The sequence below is a fragment of the Scylla paramamosain genome, chromosome 23, assembly GCF_035594125.1.
Source record: "Scylla paramamosain isolate STU-SP2022 chromosome 23, ASM3559412v1, whole genome shotgun sequence".
Taxonomy (NCBI): Eukaryota; Metazoa; Arthropoda; class Malacostraca; order Decapoda; family Portunidae; genus Scylla; species Scylla paramamosain.
Window position 1 is genome coordinate 21,942,016 of NC_087173.1, and position 17,500 is coordinate 21,959,515.

At 40.7% G+C, this 17,500-nt stretch overlaps 2 protein-coding genes across 5 annotated transcripts in view; one reads left to right on the forward strand and one right to left on the reverse strand.

Moving 5' to 3' along the window:
• Positions 1–17,500, forward strand: part of LOC135112423 (cadherin-23-like) — a 103,267-nt gene that overhangs the window by 36,818 nt on the left and 48,949 nt on the right. Inside the window, exon 4 of one of the 4 annotated variants that reach the window (XR_010274381.1) lies at positions 1–470. This exon is cut by the window's left edge and continues 957 nt beyond it. The exons of the other annotated variants lie outside the window; for them this stretch is intronic. The gene's annotated coding sequence lies outside the window, so the exon portion shown is untranslated. Of the gene's footprint in view, positions 471–17,500 lie in introns of those variants that run through there. 4 annotated transcript variants of the gene reach the window in all.
• On the reverse strand, positions 1,091–11,709 carry LOC135112425 (uncharacterized). Its single transcript, XM_064026888.1, has 7 exons — positions 11,589–11,709; positions 9,274–9,404; positions 6,592–6,748; positions 6,031–6,148; positions 5,593–5,811; positions 3,570–3,655; positions 1,091–1,988 (listed from the first exon to the last, which is right to left on the reverse strand). The coding sequence occupies exons 3-5, from the start codon at positions 6,701–6,703 to the stop codon at positions 5,670–5,672; spliced, it is 372 nt and encodes a 123-aa protein (XP_063882958.1). The 5' UTR covers positions 6,704–6,748; positions 9,274–9,404; positions 11,589–11,709; the 3' UTR covers positions 1,091–1,988; positions 3,570–3,655; positions 5,593–5,669.

The window sequence follows — 17,500 nt, forward strand, 5'->3', positions numbered from 1 at the left end:
GGGGAAGAGTTCCAAAGTATAATTCCTCTGATATTGAAAAACCATTCTAATTTGAACATTTTTTGTATTGATGACATCTTGTGGTATCTAGTGTTGGGTTATAGAACATATCTTTAGGAGCAATAGCACAATGACCAGGAAAAATTTGGCAATACTTTATCATGTGACAGTTGAGTTCAGTAGTAGGTGTGGGATAAGTCTTTGCTGCTGCTTTCTCTACTCATGTTGCAATTCCTGTGTTCATTTGTAGATCATTTTCCAGATAATCTTGATGCATTTTTTTTCTCTTGTATATGTTTAAATCTTTGATCATTGAAAGTAATGTTTCTGCTGTTATTTCTTTTGTTTTGATAAATTGATTGTAAATCGAATTAATTTCTTATATTTTCATAACCTTTACATTCTAAAAGAAAATGTTTTAGTGGTGCAAGTCAACCATGAACTGAGCAAAGTAAAACTTAAAGCAAAGCTTTCATTCTTTGGGAGTAATCCATGTGATCTTTGCTTTAGATGTTCTTGATCCATTGTTCCTGGACAGATCCAGCAGCTTTAGATCTGTAATATATCACAAATTCCACAGATAGAGATGAGCAGCATTTGACTCCAGACAGACACACTGATAAAATTACTGGAAACACAATGAATTTGTTAAAAAAGAATAAGAATGGCATTCTCATTTAGATGAAGGAATGATAAAAAAAAAAGTTGATTTCCATGATAAGACCAAGATTGGAATAGGTGGCAGTGGTGTGTGTGGTCTCCTCATATAAAGAGAAATATTATAAAATTAGAAAAAGTACAAAAAACAGTCATTAAGAAGGTCCCAGAGTTGAATAAGTCGACCTATGAAGAGATGAAGGATGTTGAAAATTTATATCCTTGAAAATAGGAGAGAGAGAGAGAGAGAGAGAGAGAGAGAGAGAGAGAGAGAGAGAGAGAGAGAGAGAGAGAGAGAGAGAGAGAGAGAGAAATTTAATAAACACCTATAGAGTTATATAGTATAGAAAATGTGGACAAAGAATGTTTTATAACTTGGTTCTATGGTTAACTACACAAAAACTTGTGGAAGGAGATAATGAGTGGAAATAGGTAGGCATATCTCTTTTATTTTTTTTAATGTAGGAAGGACACTGGCCAAGGGCAACAAAAATCATACAGGGATTGTCATGTTAAGGGCTAATGGCTGCCTGCAACTTCCCTATTTTCCTATGGTTAACATTATATCATCATATCAAATATCATATAGAAATGTGGACAGCAAAATTGACAGTTTTAAAGTAAGTTCAAAGTAAAAAAGTAAAAAATAAACAAAAAATCTGTTGTTACTATAGAGGGTTACAATCAGGTATCATATAGTATTCAAATCTTAATTTTTCCAAGAACCAATGCTCTTTTGTTTTTAATGAGGCAAAGGGGAGAATGTGTCTGTTGTTAATACACCAGACTGGCCATTCAACTAACAAAGTGAGTGGGAATGTCTTGGTTATTATACATGTTTTTTTTCACGCTATAACACTTTAAAAGTCACGTCGGCCCAAAATAGTCTAAGTTTAAGATGAGGCTGGCACATAGAAGCCCCATCCCACCAGAGTCGCTTGGACAGGGCTTCTATGTGCAAGTCTCACCTTAAACTTTGACTATTTTTGGCCAATCCTGATTTTCTTTTTTGACCTGAGGGCATGAATTGTTTACCATCAAAATAACTTACAAAATGCAAATAACTTACACGACCACATTGTTGTAATTTTATCTCATACTATACATAAAAACACAAATTTAAAGCATCCTAGACACTACACTAGAGACAGCTGGTAGATCTGGCTTGCAAGATTTGCACTGAAGCAGGCAAACACATTAGCCTGCAGTACCAGGCAGAGAGGACACACCCAGCACTAGCTGTAGACACATCAGACCCCGCAATGGGGCACCACCATCACACAGCCTTGATTGCACAGACAGTATGTGTGCTGGCAGAAGAAGACAAAGTTCTGCAAAAAAAAGTAATGCAAATTGCTTATTCTGCATCACTCACACGCTATATTCCACACTCACGCAGACTTTACTTTCCACGAACTCTTCACTCCCTTTCCTGGCCTATCAGATGGCTCAGACAATTCTGAAACACCCCCACAACTCTTCCATATCTATTTCTCTTCAACCAAATACCTTTTTCACATGCACACACCACAATACCTGAGCTACACATCCTCTCCTCTTATTTCACACTCATTCACACTGAAATCATTCCTTGTTAGGTTAATCAAGACTCACACCTATTATTAACAGGAGCTCCTAACATGCAATTATCCAGCTATCTGTTGCTCCTCTTGCAATCTTATGCCTTTATTTTCAATGTTACTGCTCTTGTAATCTTAATAAGTGCATGCCTGCCTCCCCTCCTCCAATTCCTTCAGAAAAAACCCCATCCATCATCACCTCATCATTTATCACACTCCCAACAATGCTATATACAGCTGAAATTCCCCTGTCCAAAATTCCTGGGACTGAAAGTGCTGCAGATTTCATTTTCCCAGTTTTTTTAATATTTTTATGTGGATTTATCAAATGGGACAGCTTGGGGTTGGCATCAAGGTTTACACCTACCTTCAATGTGGCTTTACAATGGCCACAAAGAATATCAAAGTGTAAAAACATGACAGCACACCCACAGAACAAAGGCTTCAGTGTTCAAAAAGTAGCAAATTGTCACCCATGCCCTGAGGATGCCATGTTGTCTTTTAGTCACAGAGGGACTGCCAGACACAGCAGAGAGGGATGTCTCTCCTGTGCTTCCCTGCCTGTCCCCCCCTTACCAGCACCTTCTCATTCCACGGCTCACATTTAATTCTTACATTATAACGGGTCCTGGCAAGCTTAACAAAGAGAAGAGTGCTGTGATGGCCCTTGTTTGAGAGGGCTTGCTACTTGTGAGACTGGAAGGGAGACAGCAAGATCAGCAGCGAAAGCTATGACAAAGGTATGATACAAAAGCCATGACAAAGGCAGATACAAAAATAGTAAGCTGTTGCATTGTAAAAACTGATTTGCTGCACCTTCTTTTAGTCAGAAGAGGCTTGGGAGTTGCAGGGTAACAGAGACTGTACTGGCGCACTAGGCATAGCTGTCACTCCCAAGAGAAAGAAAGGCTCTTGGTGATAAAGGAAGGCAGATACAAGAATAGTAAGCTGATGCATTGTAAAAACTGATTTGCTGCACCTTCTTTTAGTCAGAAGAGGCTTGGGAGTTGCAGGGTAACAGAGTAACAGCTGTTCCAACCACTGAGAAGCCTTTGCCAACTAACTGTGTGACGGCTGCTTCTGATCTTCCCATCTTTCTTCCTGTCTGACAATTACTGATCCCTTCTTGAACAACCACAATCACAACACTCTTATGAGAAGAATTAAGCTGTAGCAAGCGGGAAACAAGCAGGGCAATGTGGGAAAGACATCTCCCACTATGCTTGACTGTTATTATCAGTGTCAAGGATTCAAAAACTGAGTATTGCATCTTCAGAGCACACAAGTTACAGACAGAGGACCTCAACTGTACTAACACAACACAGTATTCACCTGACTGTTGGTTCCTGAAAGGCTCCAGTCAGATGTGCTTGTTGCTCCTCATTTACAGAAGTCTCCCAAGGTCTCTTCTCTGTCACCTGAGGGAAAACACAGTCAACAAACACTGCAGCATTATTACACAGCATGGGAGGCACGACAGAATACACTGATATGCACCTTCAAGAAATGAAAAGAATTAAAGCAGCAAACTGTGCCATTTATACACAGCAAATGTTGGTCTGGGGGTCAGGAAAGATATGAGTAGAAGCAGTAGTAGTAGTAGTAGTAGTAGTAGTAGTAGTAGTAGTAGTAGTAGTAGTAGTAGTAGTAGTAGTAGTAGTAGTAGCAGTAGTAGTAGTTTTAATTCCTCAAAGAACAGTTCTATTGCTTTAATTTCCTGCCTATCTAAAGTTTTTAATCTACCCTCAACAGGAATATTCTTAAACATCTATCACTTCACAGCCTTCTTCTATCTGATCGCCAGTATTAGGGTCCATCAAGGCTGCTCTACTGGTGATCTTCTGGCTTTCCTTACTGAGTCTTGGTCATCATCCTCTTTTAGAGATTTTGGTGAAACTTTTGCTGTTGCCTTGGACATATCAAAAGCTTCTGATAGTCTGGCACAAAGCTTGCATTTCCAAACTACCCTCCTACGGTTTCTATCCTTCTCTCTGTAACTTCATCTCAAGTTTCCTTTCTGACCGTTCTATTGCTGCTGTGGTAGACAGTCACTGTTCTTCTCCTAAATCTATTAACAGTGGTGTTCCTCAGTGTTCTGTCACCCACTCTCTTCTTATTATTCATTAATGATCTTCTAAACCAAACTTCTTGTCTTATCCACTCCTACTCTGATGATACCACCCTGCACTTTTCCACGTCTTTTCATAGACGTGCAACCCTTCAGGAGGTAAACATATCACGCAGGGAAGCCACAGAACGCCTGACTTCTGATCTTTCCAAAATTTCTGATTGGGGCAGAGCAAACTTGGTATTGTTCAATGCCTCAAAAACTCAATTCCTCCATCTATCAACTCGACACAACCTTCCAGACAACTATCCCCTCTTCTTCAATGACACTCAACTGTCCCCTCTTCTACACTGAACATCCTCGGTCTGTCCTTTACTTATAATCTGAACTGGAAACTTCACATCTCATCTCTAGCTAAAACAGCATCTATGAAGTTAGGTGTTCTGAGACGTCTCCGCCAGTTTTCTCACCCCCCCAGCTGCTAACTCTGTACAAGGGCCTTATCCATCCATGTATGGAGTATGCTTCACATGTCTGGGGGGTTCCACTCATACTGCTCTTCTAGACAGGGTGGAATCAAAAGCTTTTCGTCTCATCAACTCCTCTCCTCTAACTGACTGTCTTCAGCCCCTCTCTCACCGCCGCAATGTTGCATATCTAGCTGTCTTCTCCCGCTATTTTCATGCTAACTGCTCTTCTGATCTTGCTAACTGCATGCCTCCCCTCCTTCCACGGCCTCGCTGCACAAGACTTTCTTCTTTCTCTCACCCCTATTCTGTCCACCTCTCTAATGCAAGAGTTAACCAGTATTCTCAATCATTCATCCCTTTCTCTGGTAAACTCTGGAACTCCCTGCCTGCTTCTGTATTTCCACCTTCCTATGACTTGAATTCCTTCAAGAGGGAGGTTTCAAGACACTTATCCATCAATTTTTGACCACTGCTTTGACCCTTTTATGGGACTGACATTTCAGTGGGCATATTTTTATAAGATTTTTGTTGCCCTTGGCCAGTGTCACTCATACATTAAAAAAAAAAAAAAAAAAAAAAAAAAAAAAAAAAAAAAAAAAAAAAAAAGCTGGCAATCCCACACACACACACACACACACACACACACACACACAGACATCATTCACACTCTTAGCCCCATCAGTCCCTAGTGGAAAAGGACAGTCAGACACAGCACAGCTGGTCACATACATCCAAACAGAACTTGACTTAATCCTGTAAAATACAAACAGGTCTATACAAAATACAGAAAAGACATGCAAGTGGAGGCATCACCAACCTCCTCCGGGAATCTGGCAGGACAAACGGCACGGCAGAACCCATTCTTGCTCCCGTACTCCACATGCTGGTCTAGCATCATCGAGTGGGCAAAGCAGTTGTAGCGTTTCTCCCACTCACTCTCTCTGCTGAAGTCTCTGTTCTGAATCTCTCTGCTGAAGTCTCTGTTCTGAATCTGACGCAGAAGCTGAGGCGACAGTACCGGCAGCACAGCGTCAACCTGAGGAATGTCACCAATGTTCAGTCAATCAAACCATAAAAACACTATTGAAACTCCCCTTAACTTCCACTAGAGCTTGTTGAAAGTGAGAGACACAGCACTGCAACACATAAGAACAGCATCCTCTTAGGAAAATGTTCCTGCTGTGTGTGGATTTGTGAGAGAAAAGTACACAGTTGTTTTGCAGGAGTGAAGCCATTCTGAAAGATAATGTGTCACCTTTTGGAGAAATGTGCCTGTGTGTTACAGGCACACTGTCCAAGCAAGATTCCACCACCAGCACCTGCGGATCCCTCTGGATAGACAGTGAAGGTCTTAGCAGCATCACTCCCTGGCTCTGTGAATAATGTGACAGATTTCAACACAGTGTTCTCAAGATTTCAATAGTCAATATCTTCCATGGCTACACAGGCCCACAGTCTTATCAAACAAACTTCCAATTGATTTATTATAACTAATTAATCAGACATTTGAATCAAGTGACTGAGATGTCAGGGAGTCAAGACAGGCTCGTGCAGTAGTGGCCAGTCAAAGCAGCAGAGTGCAAGGAACTAATTCTCAAAGAGTGGTGGATGAAAAGAACAGACTCAGTAATCAGGTTGTTAGTGCTGAGTCACTAGGGAGATTTTAAAAGAAGATACACAAATCTAGGGATAGGGATAAGTAGAAATAGGTAGACACATTCAATTGAGGAAGTGCCATGTGCAGGCCTGATGGCTCCTTGCAGCTCCCCTCATGTTCTCATGTTGTTATGTTCGCCAAGACACTGAAGCGACTCACTCAGGCGCACAAACTTCTCCAGCTTGGAGAGAATGTCTCGGCGGTTGTGCTCAAGTAGGGTCTTCAGGAACCTCTTAACAGTAAGGTCCTGGAAGTGTGGGCACTCCTCCATCGTGGTGAACACAGCGTGGGTGAAGGCATCGCTTCTCTGGCACCGCTGCAAAGTATTACAGCCTCCCTTAACAACATGTACATGCTTACAAACATTTTATCACTTAACTCAGAAAGAAAAAAAGGAGTTATTTGAATCTGTGGTCAGCAGCAATCCATGTAAAAGTGAAAGTGTGGACACTGAAGCCGTGAATAATGAGAGATGACTGTATTACCATCATTTTTATTATTACTATTTTTTTTATCATTACCATTTTTGTGGAAAACAGCCTTAGTACATGTATGCATTATTAATATTTTTACATTTGTGTCAACCTTTTTTTTTCTTTTTTTTTTTTTATGTAGGAAGGACACCACAATCCCTCCACTTTCCCTCACTCCAGCTGTTTGTGTTCCAGGAAAGCAAGCACCACCTCTCCTCTTTAGGCCCTCTCCCATTCCTGCCTGGCATCTTCCCAGAGCTACTACTACTACTACTACTACTACTACTACTACTACTACTACTACTACTACTACTACTATGAAAATAGCAGTAAAAGACAGCTAGATATGCAACATTATGGCGGTGAGAGAGAGGCTGAAGACAGTCAGTTAGAGGAGAGGAGTTGATGAGATGAAAAGCTTTTGATTCCACCCTGTCTAGAAGAGCAGTATGTGTGAAACCCCCCCAGACATGTGAAGCATACTCCATACATGGACGGATAAGGCCCTTGTACAGAGTTAGCAGCTGGGGGGGTTAGAAAAACTGGAGGAGACGTCTCAGACCACCTAACTTCATAGAAGCTGTTTTAGCTAGAGATGAGATGTGAAGTTTCCAGTTCAGATTATAAGTAAAGGGCAGACCAAGGATATTCAGTGTAGAAGAGGGGACAGTTGAGTGTCATTGAAGAAGAGGGGATAGTTGTCTGGAAGGTTGTGTCGAGTTGATAGATGGAGGAATTGAGTTTTTGAGGCATTGAACAATACCAAGTTTGCTCTGCCCCAATCAGAAATTTTGGAAAGATCAGAAGTCAGGCGTTCTGTGGCTTCCCTGCGTGATATGTTTACCTCCTGAAGGGTTGCAAGTCTATGAAAAGACGTGGAAAAGTGCAGGGTGGTATCATCAGCGTAGGAGTGGATAAGACAAGAAGTTTGGTTTAGAAGATCATTAATGAATAATAAGAAGAGAGTGGGTGACAGAACGCTGAGGAACACCACTGTTAATAGATTTAGGAGAAGAACAGTGACTGTCTACCACAGCAGCAATAGAACGGTCAGAAAGGAAACTTGAGATGAAGTTACAGAGAGAAGGATAGAAACCGTAGGAGGGTAGTTTGGAGATCAAAGCTTTGTGCCAGACTCTATCAAAAGCTTTTGATATGTCCAAGGCAACAGCAAAAGTTTCACCAAAATCTCTAAAAGAGGATGACCAAGACTCAGTAAGGAAAGCCAGAATATCACCAGTAGAGCGGCCTTGACGGAACCCATACTGGTGATCAGATAGAAGGTTGTGAAGTGATAGATGTTTAAGAATCTCCCTGTTGAGGATAGATTCAAAAACTTTAGATAGGCAGGAAATTAAAGCAATAGGACGGTAGTTTGAGGGATTAGAACGGTCACCCTTTTTAGGAACAGGTTGAATGTAGGCAAACTTCCAGCAAGAAGGAAAGGTAGATGTTGACAGACACAGCTGAAAGAGTTTGACTAGGCAAGGTGCAAGCACGGAGGCACAGTTTCGGAGAACAATAGGAGGGACCCCATCAGGTCCATAAGCCTTCCGAGGGTTTAGGCCAGCGAGGGCATGGAAGACATCATTGCAAAGAATTTTAATAGGTGGCATGAAGTAGTCAGAGGGTGGAGGAGAGGGAGGAACAAGCCCAGAATCCTCCAAGGTAGAGTTTTTAGCAAAGGTTTGAGCAAAGAGTTCAGCTTTAGAAATAGATGTGATAGCAGTGGTGCCATCTGGTTGAAATAGAGGAAGGAAAGAAGAAGAAGCAAAGTTATTGGAGATATTTTTGGCTAGATGCCAGAAATCACGAGGGGAATTAGATCTTGAAAGGTTTTGACATTTTCTGTTAATGAAGGAGTTTTTGGCTAGTTGGAGAACAGACTTGGCATGGTTCTGGGCAGAAATATAAAGTGCATGAGATTCTGGTGATGGAAGGCTTAAGTACCTTTTGTGGGCCACCTCTCTATCATGTATAGCACGAGAACAAGCTGTGTTAAACCAAGGTTTAGAAGGTTTAGGGCAAGAAAAAGAGTGAGGAATGTACGCCTCCATGCCAGACACTATCACCTCTGTTATGCGCTCAGCACACAAAGACGGCTCTCTGACACGGAAGCAGTAGTCATTCCAAGGAAAATCAGCAAAATACCTCCTCAGGTCCCCCCAACTAGCAGAGGCAAAACGCCAGAGGCACCTTCACTTAGGGGGATCCTGAGGAGGGATTGGAGTGATAGGACAAGATAAAGATATGAGATTGTGATCGGAGTTTACATACAAAATACTTATAATACAGAGAAATAAATAAAAAATAGAACAGATTTCATGGGTACAATAATAATAGAGTCCTTTAAAGAGAATAATGTCACCTTTCATTATCAATTGTTAGCTTTGTCTTGTCTGAGGTGAGGGTGCCACTGACTTCTTCCTCTCTCAACTGTCTATAGCTTGTCTATGTCATGCTGTAGCTGACTGCATTCATCTTGTGACTGAAGTGTGTCTGAAAATCACATTGATGATCATTAAATAATTCATATGCCATCCATACAATCACATAAGAACATAAGAACATAAGAAATAAGGGAAGCTGCAAGAAGGGAGCAGGCTTACACGTGGCAGTCCCTGTTTGAAACACTCCAACCTATTTCCATCTGTTATCCCCATCCATAAACTTGTCTAATCTTCTCTTAAAGCTCTCTAGTGTCCTACCACTAACTACATGATTACTGAGTCCGTTCCACTCATCTACCACTCGATTTGAGAACCAGTTTTTTCCTATCTCCTTCCTAAACCTAAATTTTTCAAGCTTGAACCCGTTATTTCTTGTTCAAAGGTTGGCTATTTGTCTGGAATGAATATGAGTACAATGCAAGGTGAGGCACCACACAGGATATGAATGCAGCCCAACACTCTCCAACGTACAAAACCTTAGTTAGCTGCACCCATAAATTAACATTAAAATTATATTAAAATGCCCTTTAGTCCCTCCCAAATAACACCATATCAATGTGTCAATGTGTATTCAATGCATATTAATAACACAGCTGCCTTGAAATATTTCAATATACAGTCTGCATAACACCTACCTACACTCACCTCACATAACAACAAAACAACCTCACACACACACACACACACACACACACACACACACACACACACACACACACACACACACACACACACACACACACACACACACACCTCATGAATATTTCCTTGAACCTAACCTAACCTAACCTACACTCACCTCACATAACAAGAAAATAACCTCTCTCTCACTCTCTCTCTCTCACACACACACACACACACACACACACACACACACACACACACACACACACACACACACACACACACGTCTCAGAAACATGCTGCCGCCTGACGCGCCTCGGCCTACTCGTGCCACCAGACACCACAATAAGATGACGCCCCTAAAGGTGCCACGTACGGACCGGTACAGACTCAGTGCGATTCCCACCATGGTGTGAGCCATCAATCAATAGTCTCTTCTAGATTTGACTTACCTTTAGGATTAATGTCAAGTATTTCCCCACCACCAATGTACATTTTCACTTTGTTGACTGCCTAAAGAATAAACCCTTTATTATTATTATTATTATTATTATTATTATTACACACACACACACACACACACACACACACACACACACACACACACACACACACACACACACACACACACACACCTCATGAATATTCCCTTGAAGTGTTCCTTTGAAGTGACCCGAGACACGAGACCTTCCCGGTACAAGTTAACTTAGTGAATACTTGCAAATTAGTACTTATTAGGCTAGGTCATTTTTGGTTAAATTAGGTTAATGAAGGAGGTTAATGAAGGTAGTTTAGGTTAGGTTAATGACCTCAGCAAAGCCCTGTTTTCATAATATTCTAATTCTCATTCTTAGACAATTCAGGAATGTGAAAAGTGGTTCATTTTGGCTTTCCCACCAGCTACTCAAGCTTGACTGGGGCACAGGAACACAAAAACAACATTGCATGTACTTTGTTAAACTGAAATTTTATACCACACCCTAAAAAAAAAAAAAAAAAAAAAAAAAAAAAAAAAAAAAAAAAAAAAAAGCATATATAACACACACACACACACACACACACACACACACACACACACACACACACACACACACACACACACACACACCCTAGGGAGTCATTAACCTAACCTAACCACCACTACCACCACCTAACCTGGTGCCACTCATGAAGGAATGTGGTCCCAGGATGACTGGGCTTATGGCTTAGTCAAAATGGGTTCCCAGTTATTAATTTCTGTTAGTTATGCTTATAAGGACTCCACACATTGCTTCTGGCACTGCTAATTGCTTTGTGTCACAGTGAAAGGGTTAAAGATCACCCATTGCTACACATCTTGCCATGCAATATCAAATTAATAACCTTATACAAGTCACAGCAGCCTGTTATTAAGAAATTAAGGTTTTAAATGTAGACAGTCTTTCATGAGCTTGCATTGATGGGATATGCTACTTATAGTGAGAAATTCCTACCAAAAACTTCATTAATCTCAAGAAACCAACAGAATCCCAAATGGAAACAAATATCTATTCTGTATTTCCACAATTCCTCTATTTAAGTGCACACCGAGGCATCTGTACATTCCCTTAACCTTAATCTTTCTACTCACCGCGGGAAAAGTGCAGCTGAAGGAGGGAGCAGGAAAAAAAAGCCACATTTTGAAGCCAAGCCATTCCTGACCTGCGCTACGTGACTTACAAGGGGAAGAGACCGCGGGCTTAAATATTTTCTTTGTTATGGTTATGTTAGCATTTATCTCTGGCTTTTTTTCGTATTTTTCCCATTATTAATTTCTCATGTTCTTATTTTGTAATGCTTTAGTGACAGTGTTAATGATGAACCAATCCAATTATATAAATCTTTTTTATTTTTTTATTTGGGTGGATGGGGGAATTTCTTGGTCTACAAATCTTCATTACACACATAATCCCAGTGGCTGTACTTAAGATAAAAACTGTTTGCTCTAGAACACTCCTGGCTTTACATATCTGCTTTACTTACGGTCCCAAAACATTTTACAGTATTGAAGCCTAACACATTTCAGTCTGATAAATGCTTGATGTAATCTGTTTATCATATCCTCTAACTCAACTTTGTTTTATGGGTGAGGATGACTTAATTAAAATGAATCCAAAACATTTTCCCACACAAGATATTAGGAATTATAACTTATTCTCTAAAGACTCAAGTTTGTTTATGTGTGAAGCCTACATTACCTACTCCACACAAGATATTAGCAATTATATCGTATTTTTAAAGACTTAATTTTGTCTGTGTGTGTGTGGGAGACTATACTGAAAACATAGTTATTTCAATTACTCGGTAAATTCAGCTAGGAGAGGTATATCTGACCACCTAACCTGCTAGTATCTCCTAAAGTAAACTCCATTCAAAAGTTTCAGTGATAGGCAGGTGAGGTATAGAGAGGTCAAACTCCACCACCCCTCTTTAATTTGAGAGAAAATAATAGAAAACTTCAAGAGAGAGAGAGAGAGAGAGAGAATTGGTGGGACATGATATAGTTTACTTGAGTGGAGAAGAGGTCAGGAAGAAGATAAATAAATGAATAAATAAATAAAACGCTATTTTCTCCACCACCCATTCCTTACCCATCAAAAAAAATTAAATAAATAAACAAAAAAACATTATTTTCTCCCTGTCACCCATTTCTTCACCCATTTCTTCCCCATCACCCATCACTTACCGAGTCCAGCACCACCGCCACCGTGTAGCTAAATGGGAGATGGGCAGCTGTCCCATACACTGTGTTCTGGAAGATCCCAATGGCAACTGTAATGGGAGGGGAATGGGTTAGCAGGAATGGTGATGGTGATGGTGATGAGGAGGAGGAGGAGGACGAGGAGGAGGACGAGGAGGAGGAGAGAAGATAAGGAAGAGATAAAGAAAAAAAACAGATAGAAACTAAATTATTTATCCTCCTCCTCCTCCTCCTCCTCTTCCTCCTCCTCCTCCTCCTGTCTTCCTCTGCAATCATCAAAGTAGACGTTTAAGTTAGAATCTCTCTCTCTCTCTCTCTCTCTCTCTCTCTCTCTCTCTCTCTCTCTCTCTCTCTCTCTCTCTCTCTCTCTCTCTCTAGTTGAAGTGGTGGAGGTTCTCAAGGGTGTTTTTAAGGTTCTAGTGACAGATTAATAACATTTCTATATTATTAACAGGAGAAACACTCTTGAGAACCTCCATTACTTTCCAAAGGCTGTAATTGAAGTGATGCAGGTTTTCAAGGGTGTTTTTAAGGTTCTAGTGACAGATTAATAACATTTCTATATTATTAACAGGAGAACCACTCTTTTAAAAGGCTCTCATTGAACTAACACAGGTTTTCAAGGGTGTTTTTAAGGTTCCAGTGACAGATTAACAACATTTCTGCAATTACACCCTTGAGAAAAGACTGGTGAATAGGTAGAAGGAGAAGGAGAAGGAAGAAGAGGAAGAAGAAAAGGAGGAGGAGGAGGAGGAGGAGGAGGAGGAGGAGGAGGAGGAGGAGGAGGAGGAGGAGGACGAGGAGGAGGAGGAGGAGGAGGAGGAGAAGGAGGAGGAGGAGGAGGAAGATAATTAGTTCACCCTTAATTAAGAAGAAAAAAAAATTATTATCTTTAAAAATCTGACTTAATTTTCTTTTTCCCCATAGTAATTAAAGGTAACTCTCTCTCTCTCTCTCTCTCTCTCTCTCTCTCTCTCTCTCTCTCTCTCTCTCTCTCTCTCTCTCTCTCTCTCTCTCTCTCTCTCATATTTTTATTCATTCTTTCTACTGTTTCTCAATCTTTTCCTTCCTTCCTTCCTTCTTCTAAACATTCTCTCTCTCTCTCTCTCTCTCTCTCTCTCTCTCTCTCTCTCTCTCTCTCTCTCTCTCTCTCTCTCTGTAATTCCTTCATTTCTTAGTCATTATTAACTTCATTTCCTTTACACTTCCAAACACCTCTGAACAACCCGCAAACACACACACACACACACACCCAGACAACACCACACACCTGCAAACACACACACACACACTCAGACAACACCACACACCTGCAAACACACACACACACACCCAGACAACACTACACACCTCCAAACACACCCAAACACACCCACACTAACTCAGACGTGTCCCTCACCCCCCCTCACCCCAATATGTAATCACCCCTTATATGTAATTCAAATAAGATAAATTAGTTTAATATTCTGTCTCTCTCTCTCTCTCTCTCTCTCACACACACACACACATACACTTCAATGATACACAAAATAATAATAACAAAAATAAGAAATAAAGAATGAATAGGGAATGATTGATAATACAACTCTCTCTCTCTCTCTCTCTCTCTCTCTCTCTCTCTCTCTCTCTCTCTCTCTACCTACGTTCTTGGCAGTGATGAACATATTCCAAGGCATCAGTGTTCAGACTCCGTGCACAACTAAGGTCAGGAACACAAGGCAGTACCTGGAAAGAGGAGAGAGGTTAGGAGGAGGAGGAGGAGGAGGAGGAGGAGGAAGAGGAGGAGGATAACAAAAGACAGAGGAGGAGGAGGAGAAAGAAGGGGGAAGGAGAAGGAGGAGGCAGAAAGAGAAGAATAATAAGAATAAGAACAAGAGAAACATGAATAAGAAGAAGAACAAGAAGAAAGGCAAATAGAAGAAGAAGAAGAAGAAGATAAGACAATAAGATAAAAACCAAAGATATATATATATATATAAAGCAAAAACACACTTACCAAACCTACACAAACATGAACCAAGCCTCTCTGGAACACAACAGCTGACACCACTCCTCCCCAAACAACACTCCCCAACCCAGTGGAGCCGTACAAACCTACACACACACCCAAAACAAACCTGTCGGGCGGCCCTTCGTTAAACGGCTCGGAATCTTGAAGGGGTGTCAAGATTTTGGGCTCGGGTGTGACCTCAGCAACATCCCTTGGTCCTCCGGGGGCTCCCAATTGGGGTCCTCAAGGGCGGGGTGATGGCCGGGTCATGGGGAGGGAGATCCGCCAGGGGTGTTGACACGGGACAGATCTACAGAAGCTAAGGGTGCCAGGTAGTCCCCAGTGTGGTGTCTGTCAGGGCCCGAGTCCCCTGCGCCTTCCTTGCTGTACATGTTGATGGTGGGGCTGAGGTGGTGGTGACTGGTGATTGAGAGAGGCATGGTGGGGTGTTTGGGGGTCCTGGGGGTGTCTGGGTAAGTTATGTGGTGTTTTGGATAAATTTTGGGGTGTTTTGAGTGTGCCTGAAGCTGTCTTGGGTGTGTTTAGATGTGTATCTAGTGTTTTTTGTGTGTTTTAAAATATTTTAGGTGTGTTTATGGGTATCTTTGTGTGTGTGTGTGTGTGTGTGTGTGTGTTGAGGGGTGTGTGAGGGTTGGGGAGGGCAGTTAAACGGGTGTTTGGATCAGTGTTTTAAAGTTGGGTGTAGCAGTGATGGGCTGAGATGGGGAGAAATTGGGGAGTACTGGAATTGGGGTAGATGGGACTGGAATTGGGCTAAGCAGACTGGAAATAAAGGGAAGCAAGACTGGAATGGATTGGGAATACAGGAAAATCTAACAGGAATGGGTGGAAATGGGCCAAAACTGACTGGAATTTAATAGGAATACAGCAGAGACTGGAATTGTGCTGGAATAAGGCAGAACTGACTGGAAGGCACAGGAATAGGGGAAAAGCTGACTGGAGCTGGAATGGGCAGGAATGGAGGTGTAGGAATGGGTGTTTTAAATGGGATACCCTTGTGTTTAAGAGATGGGTGGCTGAGTTTCAGTGATGGGTAGCCATGTGTGTGTTCAAGTGTTTTATGAAGATATATTTGGGATGTTTGTTTAGGTATTTTGAGGTATTTTGGGGTGTGTTTAGGTATGTTTGAGTGTGTTTGGGAATGTTTTGAGTGTGTTTGGGTGTGTTTGAAGGTGTTTTAAGTGTGTTTGGGAGTATTTTGAGTGTGTTTAAGTGTGTTTTGGTGTGTTTTGAGTGTGTTTGGGAGTATTTTGAGTGTTTAAGTGTGTTTTGGTGTGTTTTGGTGTGTTTAAGTCTGTTTTAAGTGTGTTTTGGTGTATTTAAGTGTTCTGGTATGTTTTGTGTGTGTTTAAGTGTGTTTTGGGATGTTTAGAGTGGTTTTGAGTGTGTTTTGGGGTGTTTTGTGTGTTTTGAGAGTGTTTTGATGTGTTCTAAGTGTTTATAAGTGTATTTGAGTGTGTTTTGGGGTGTTTTGTGTGTTTTGAGAGTGTTTTGATGTGTTCTAAGTGTTTATAAGTGTATTTTGATAGTGACAGTTGGAGTATTGAAGAAATGTTTCAACTCAGACACTTCTAAATGCTGCCACACAATTCCAGGTTATTCCAGATTTCAGTACAGGGTGAAAGTGTAGATTCCAGGATTACAGGTGGTAGTAGGTGGTTCCAGTGGCTTGTGGTGGTGGTGGTGGTGGTGCTAAGTGGGTGACAGGTGCGCTCAAGTGGTTGCAAAAGTCGTTCCAGGTGAAATAATTAGTTTTTTCTGATAAATTCCAGGTAGTTATTTATTTGTTTTTAGTTCTGGGTCTTTTTTTTATAATTGTTAGTGTTTTCAAGTGGTTTTATTTAATTTTCCAAGTTTCTTTTTTCCTTTCTAAGTGATAATTAAGTTTCAAAGGTTTTCCAGGTAATGATTAAAAAATTTCAAGTGTTTTTTTCAAGTGATAATTAAACTTTCAAATGTTAATTAAGTCACAAAGGTGTTTTCCAGTGTTTTTCAAGTGGTATTTCAGTTTTGAAGGTAATTTTTCAAGTGTTAATTAAGTCACAAAGGTGTTTTCAAGTGTTTTTCAAGTGTTAATTAAGTCTCAAAGATGTTTTCAGCTGTTTTGAAAAGGTATTCCAGTTTTCAAGGTGTTTTTCAAAGGTTAATTAAGTCACAAATGTGTTTTCCAGTGTTTTTCAAGTAGTATTTCAGTTTTGAAGGTATTTTTTCAAGTGTTAATTAAGTCACAAAGGTTAGGTTAGGTTAGGTTAGGTTAGGTTAGGTTAGGTTAGGTTAGGTTAGGTTAGGTTAGTTTGGTTAGGTTAGGTTAGGTTAGGTTAGGTTAGTTTGGTTAGGTTAGGTTAGGTTAGGTTAGTTTGGTTAGGTTAGGTTAGGTTAGGTTAGGTTAGGTTAGTTTGGTTAGGTTAGGTTAGGTTAGGTTAGTGTTTTCAAGTGGTATTCTAGTTTTCAAGTGTTAATTAAATCTCTTAAGGTGTTTATTAATTTTCCTCAAGTGTTTTCTGTCATTTAATTAAGTTTGTCATGTGTTTTCAAGTGGTAATTCTGTTTTTCAAGTGATTTCAAGGTGATTTTCCAGTGCAATATTGACCTTAAGCGCTATGTAACTATTCCAGGTGCAAATATCAATGTTCTCAGGTGTTCTGTGGCTCAATTAACATTTGCAGGTGTTACAATCAGTCTCAGGTGAACATACATAAGAACATAGTAAATAATGGAAGGTGCAAGAAGGGAGCAGGCTTACACGTGGCAGTCCCTCTATGAAACACACCTACCTATTTCCATCTACTAT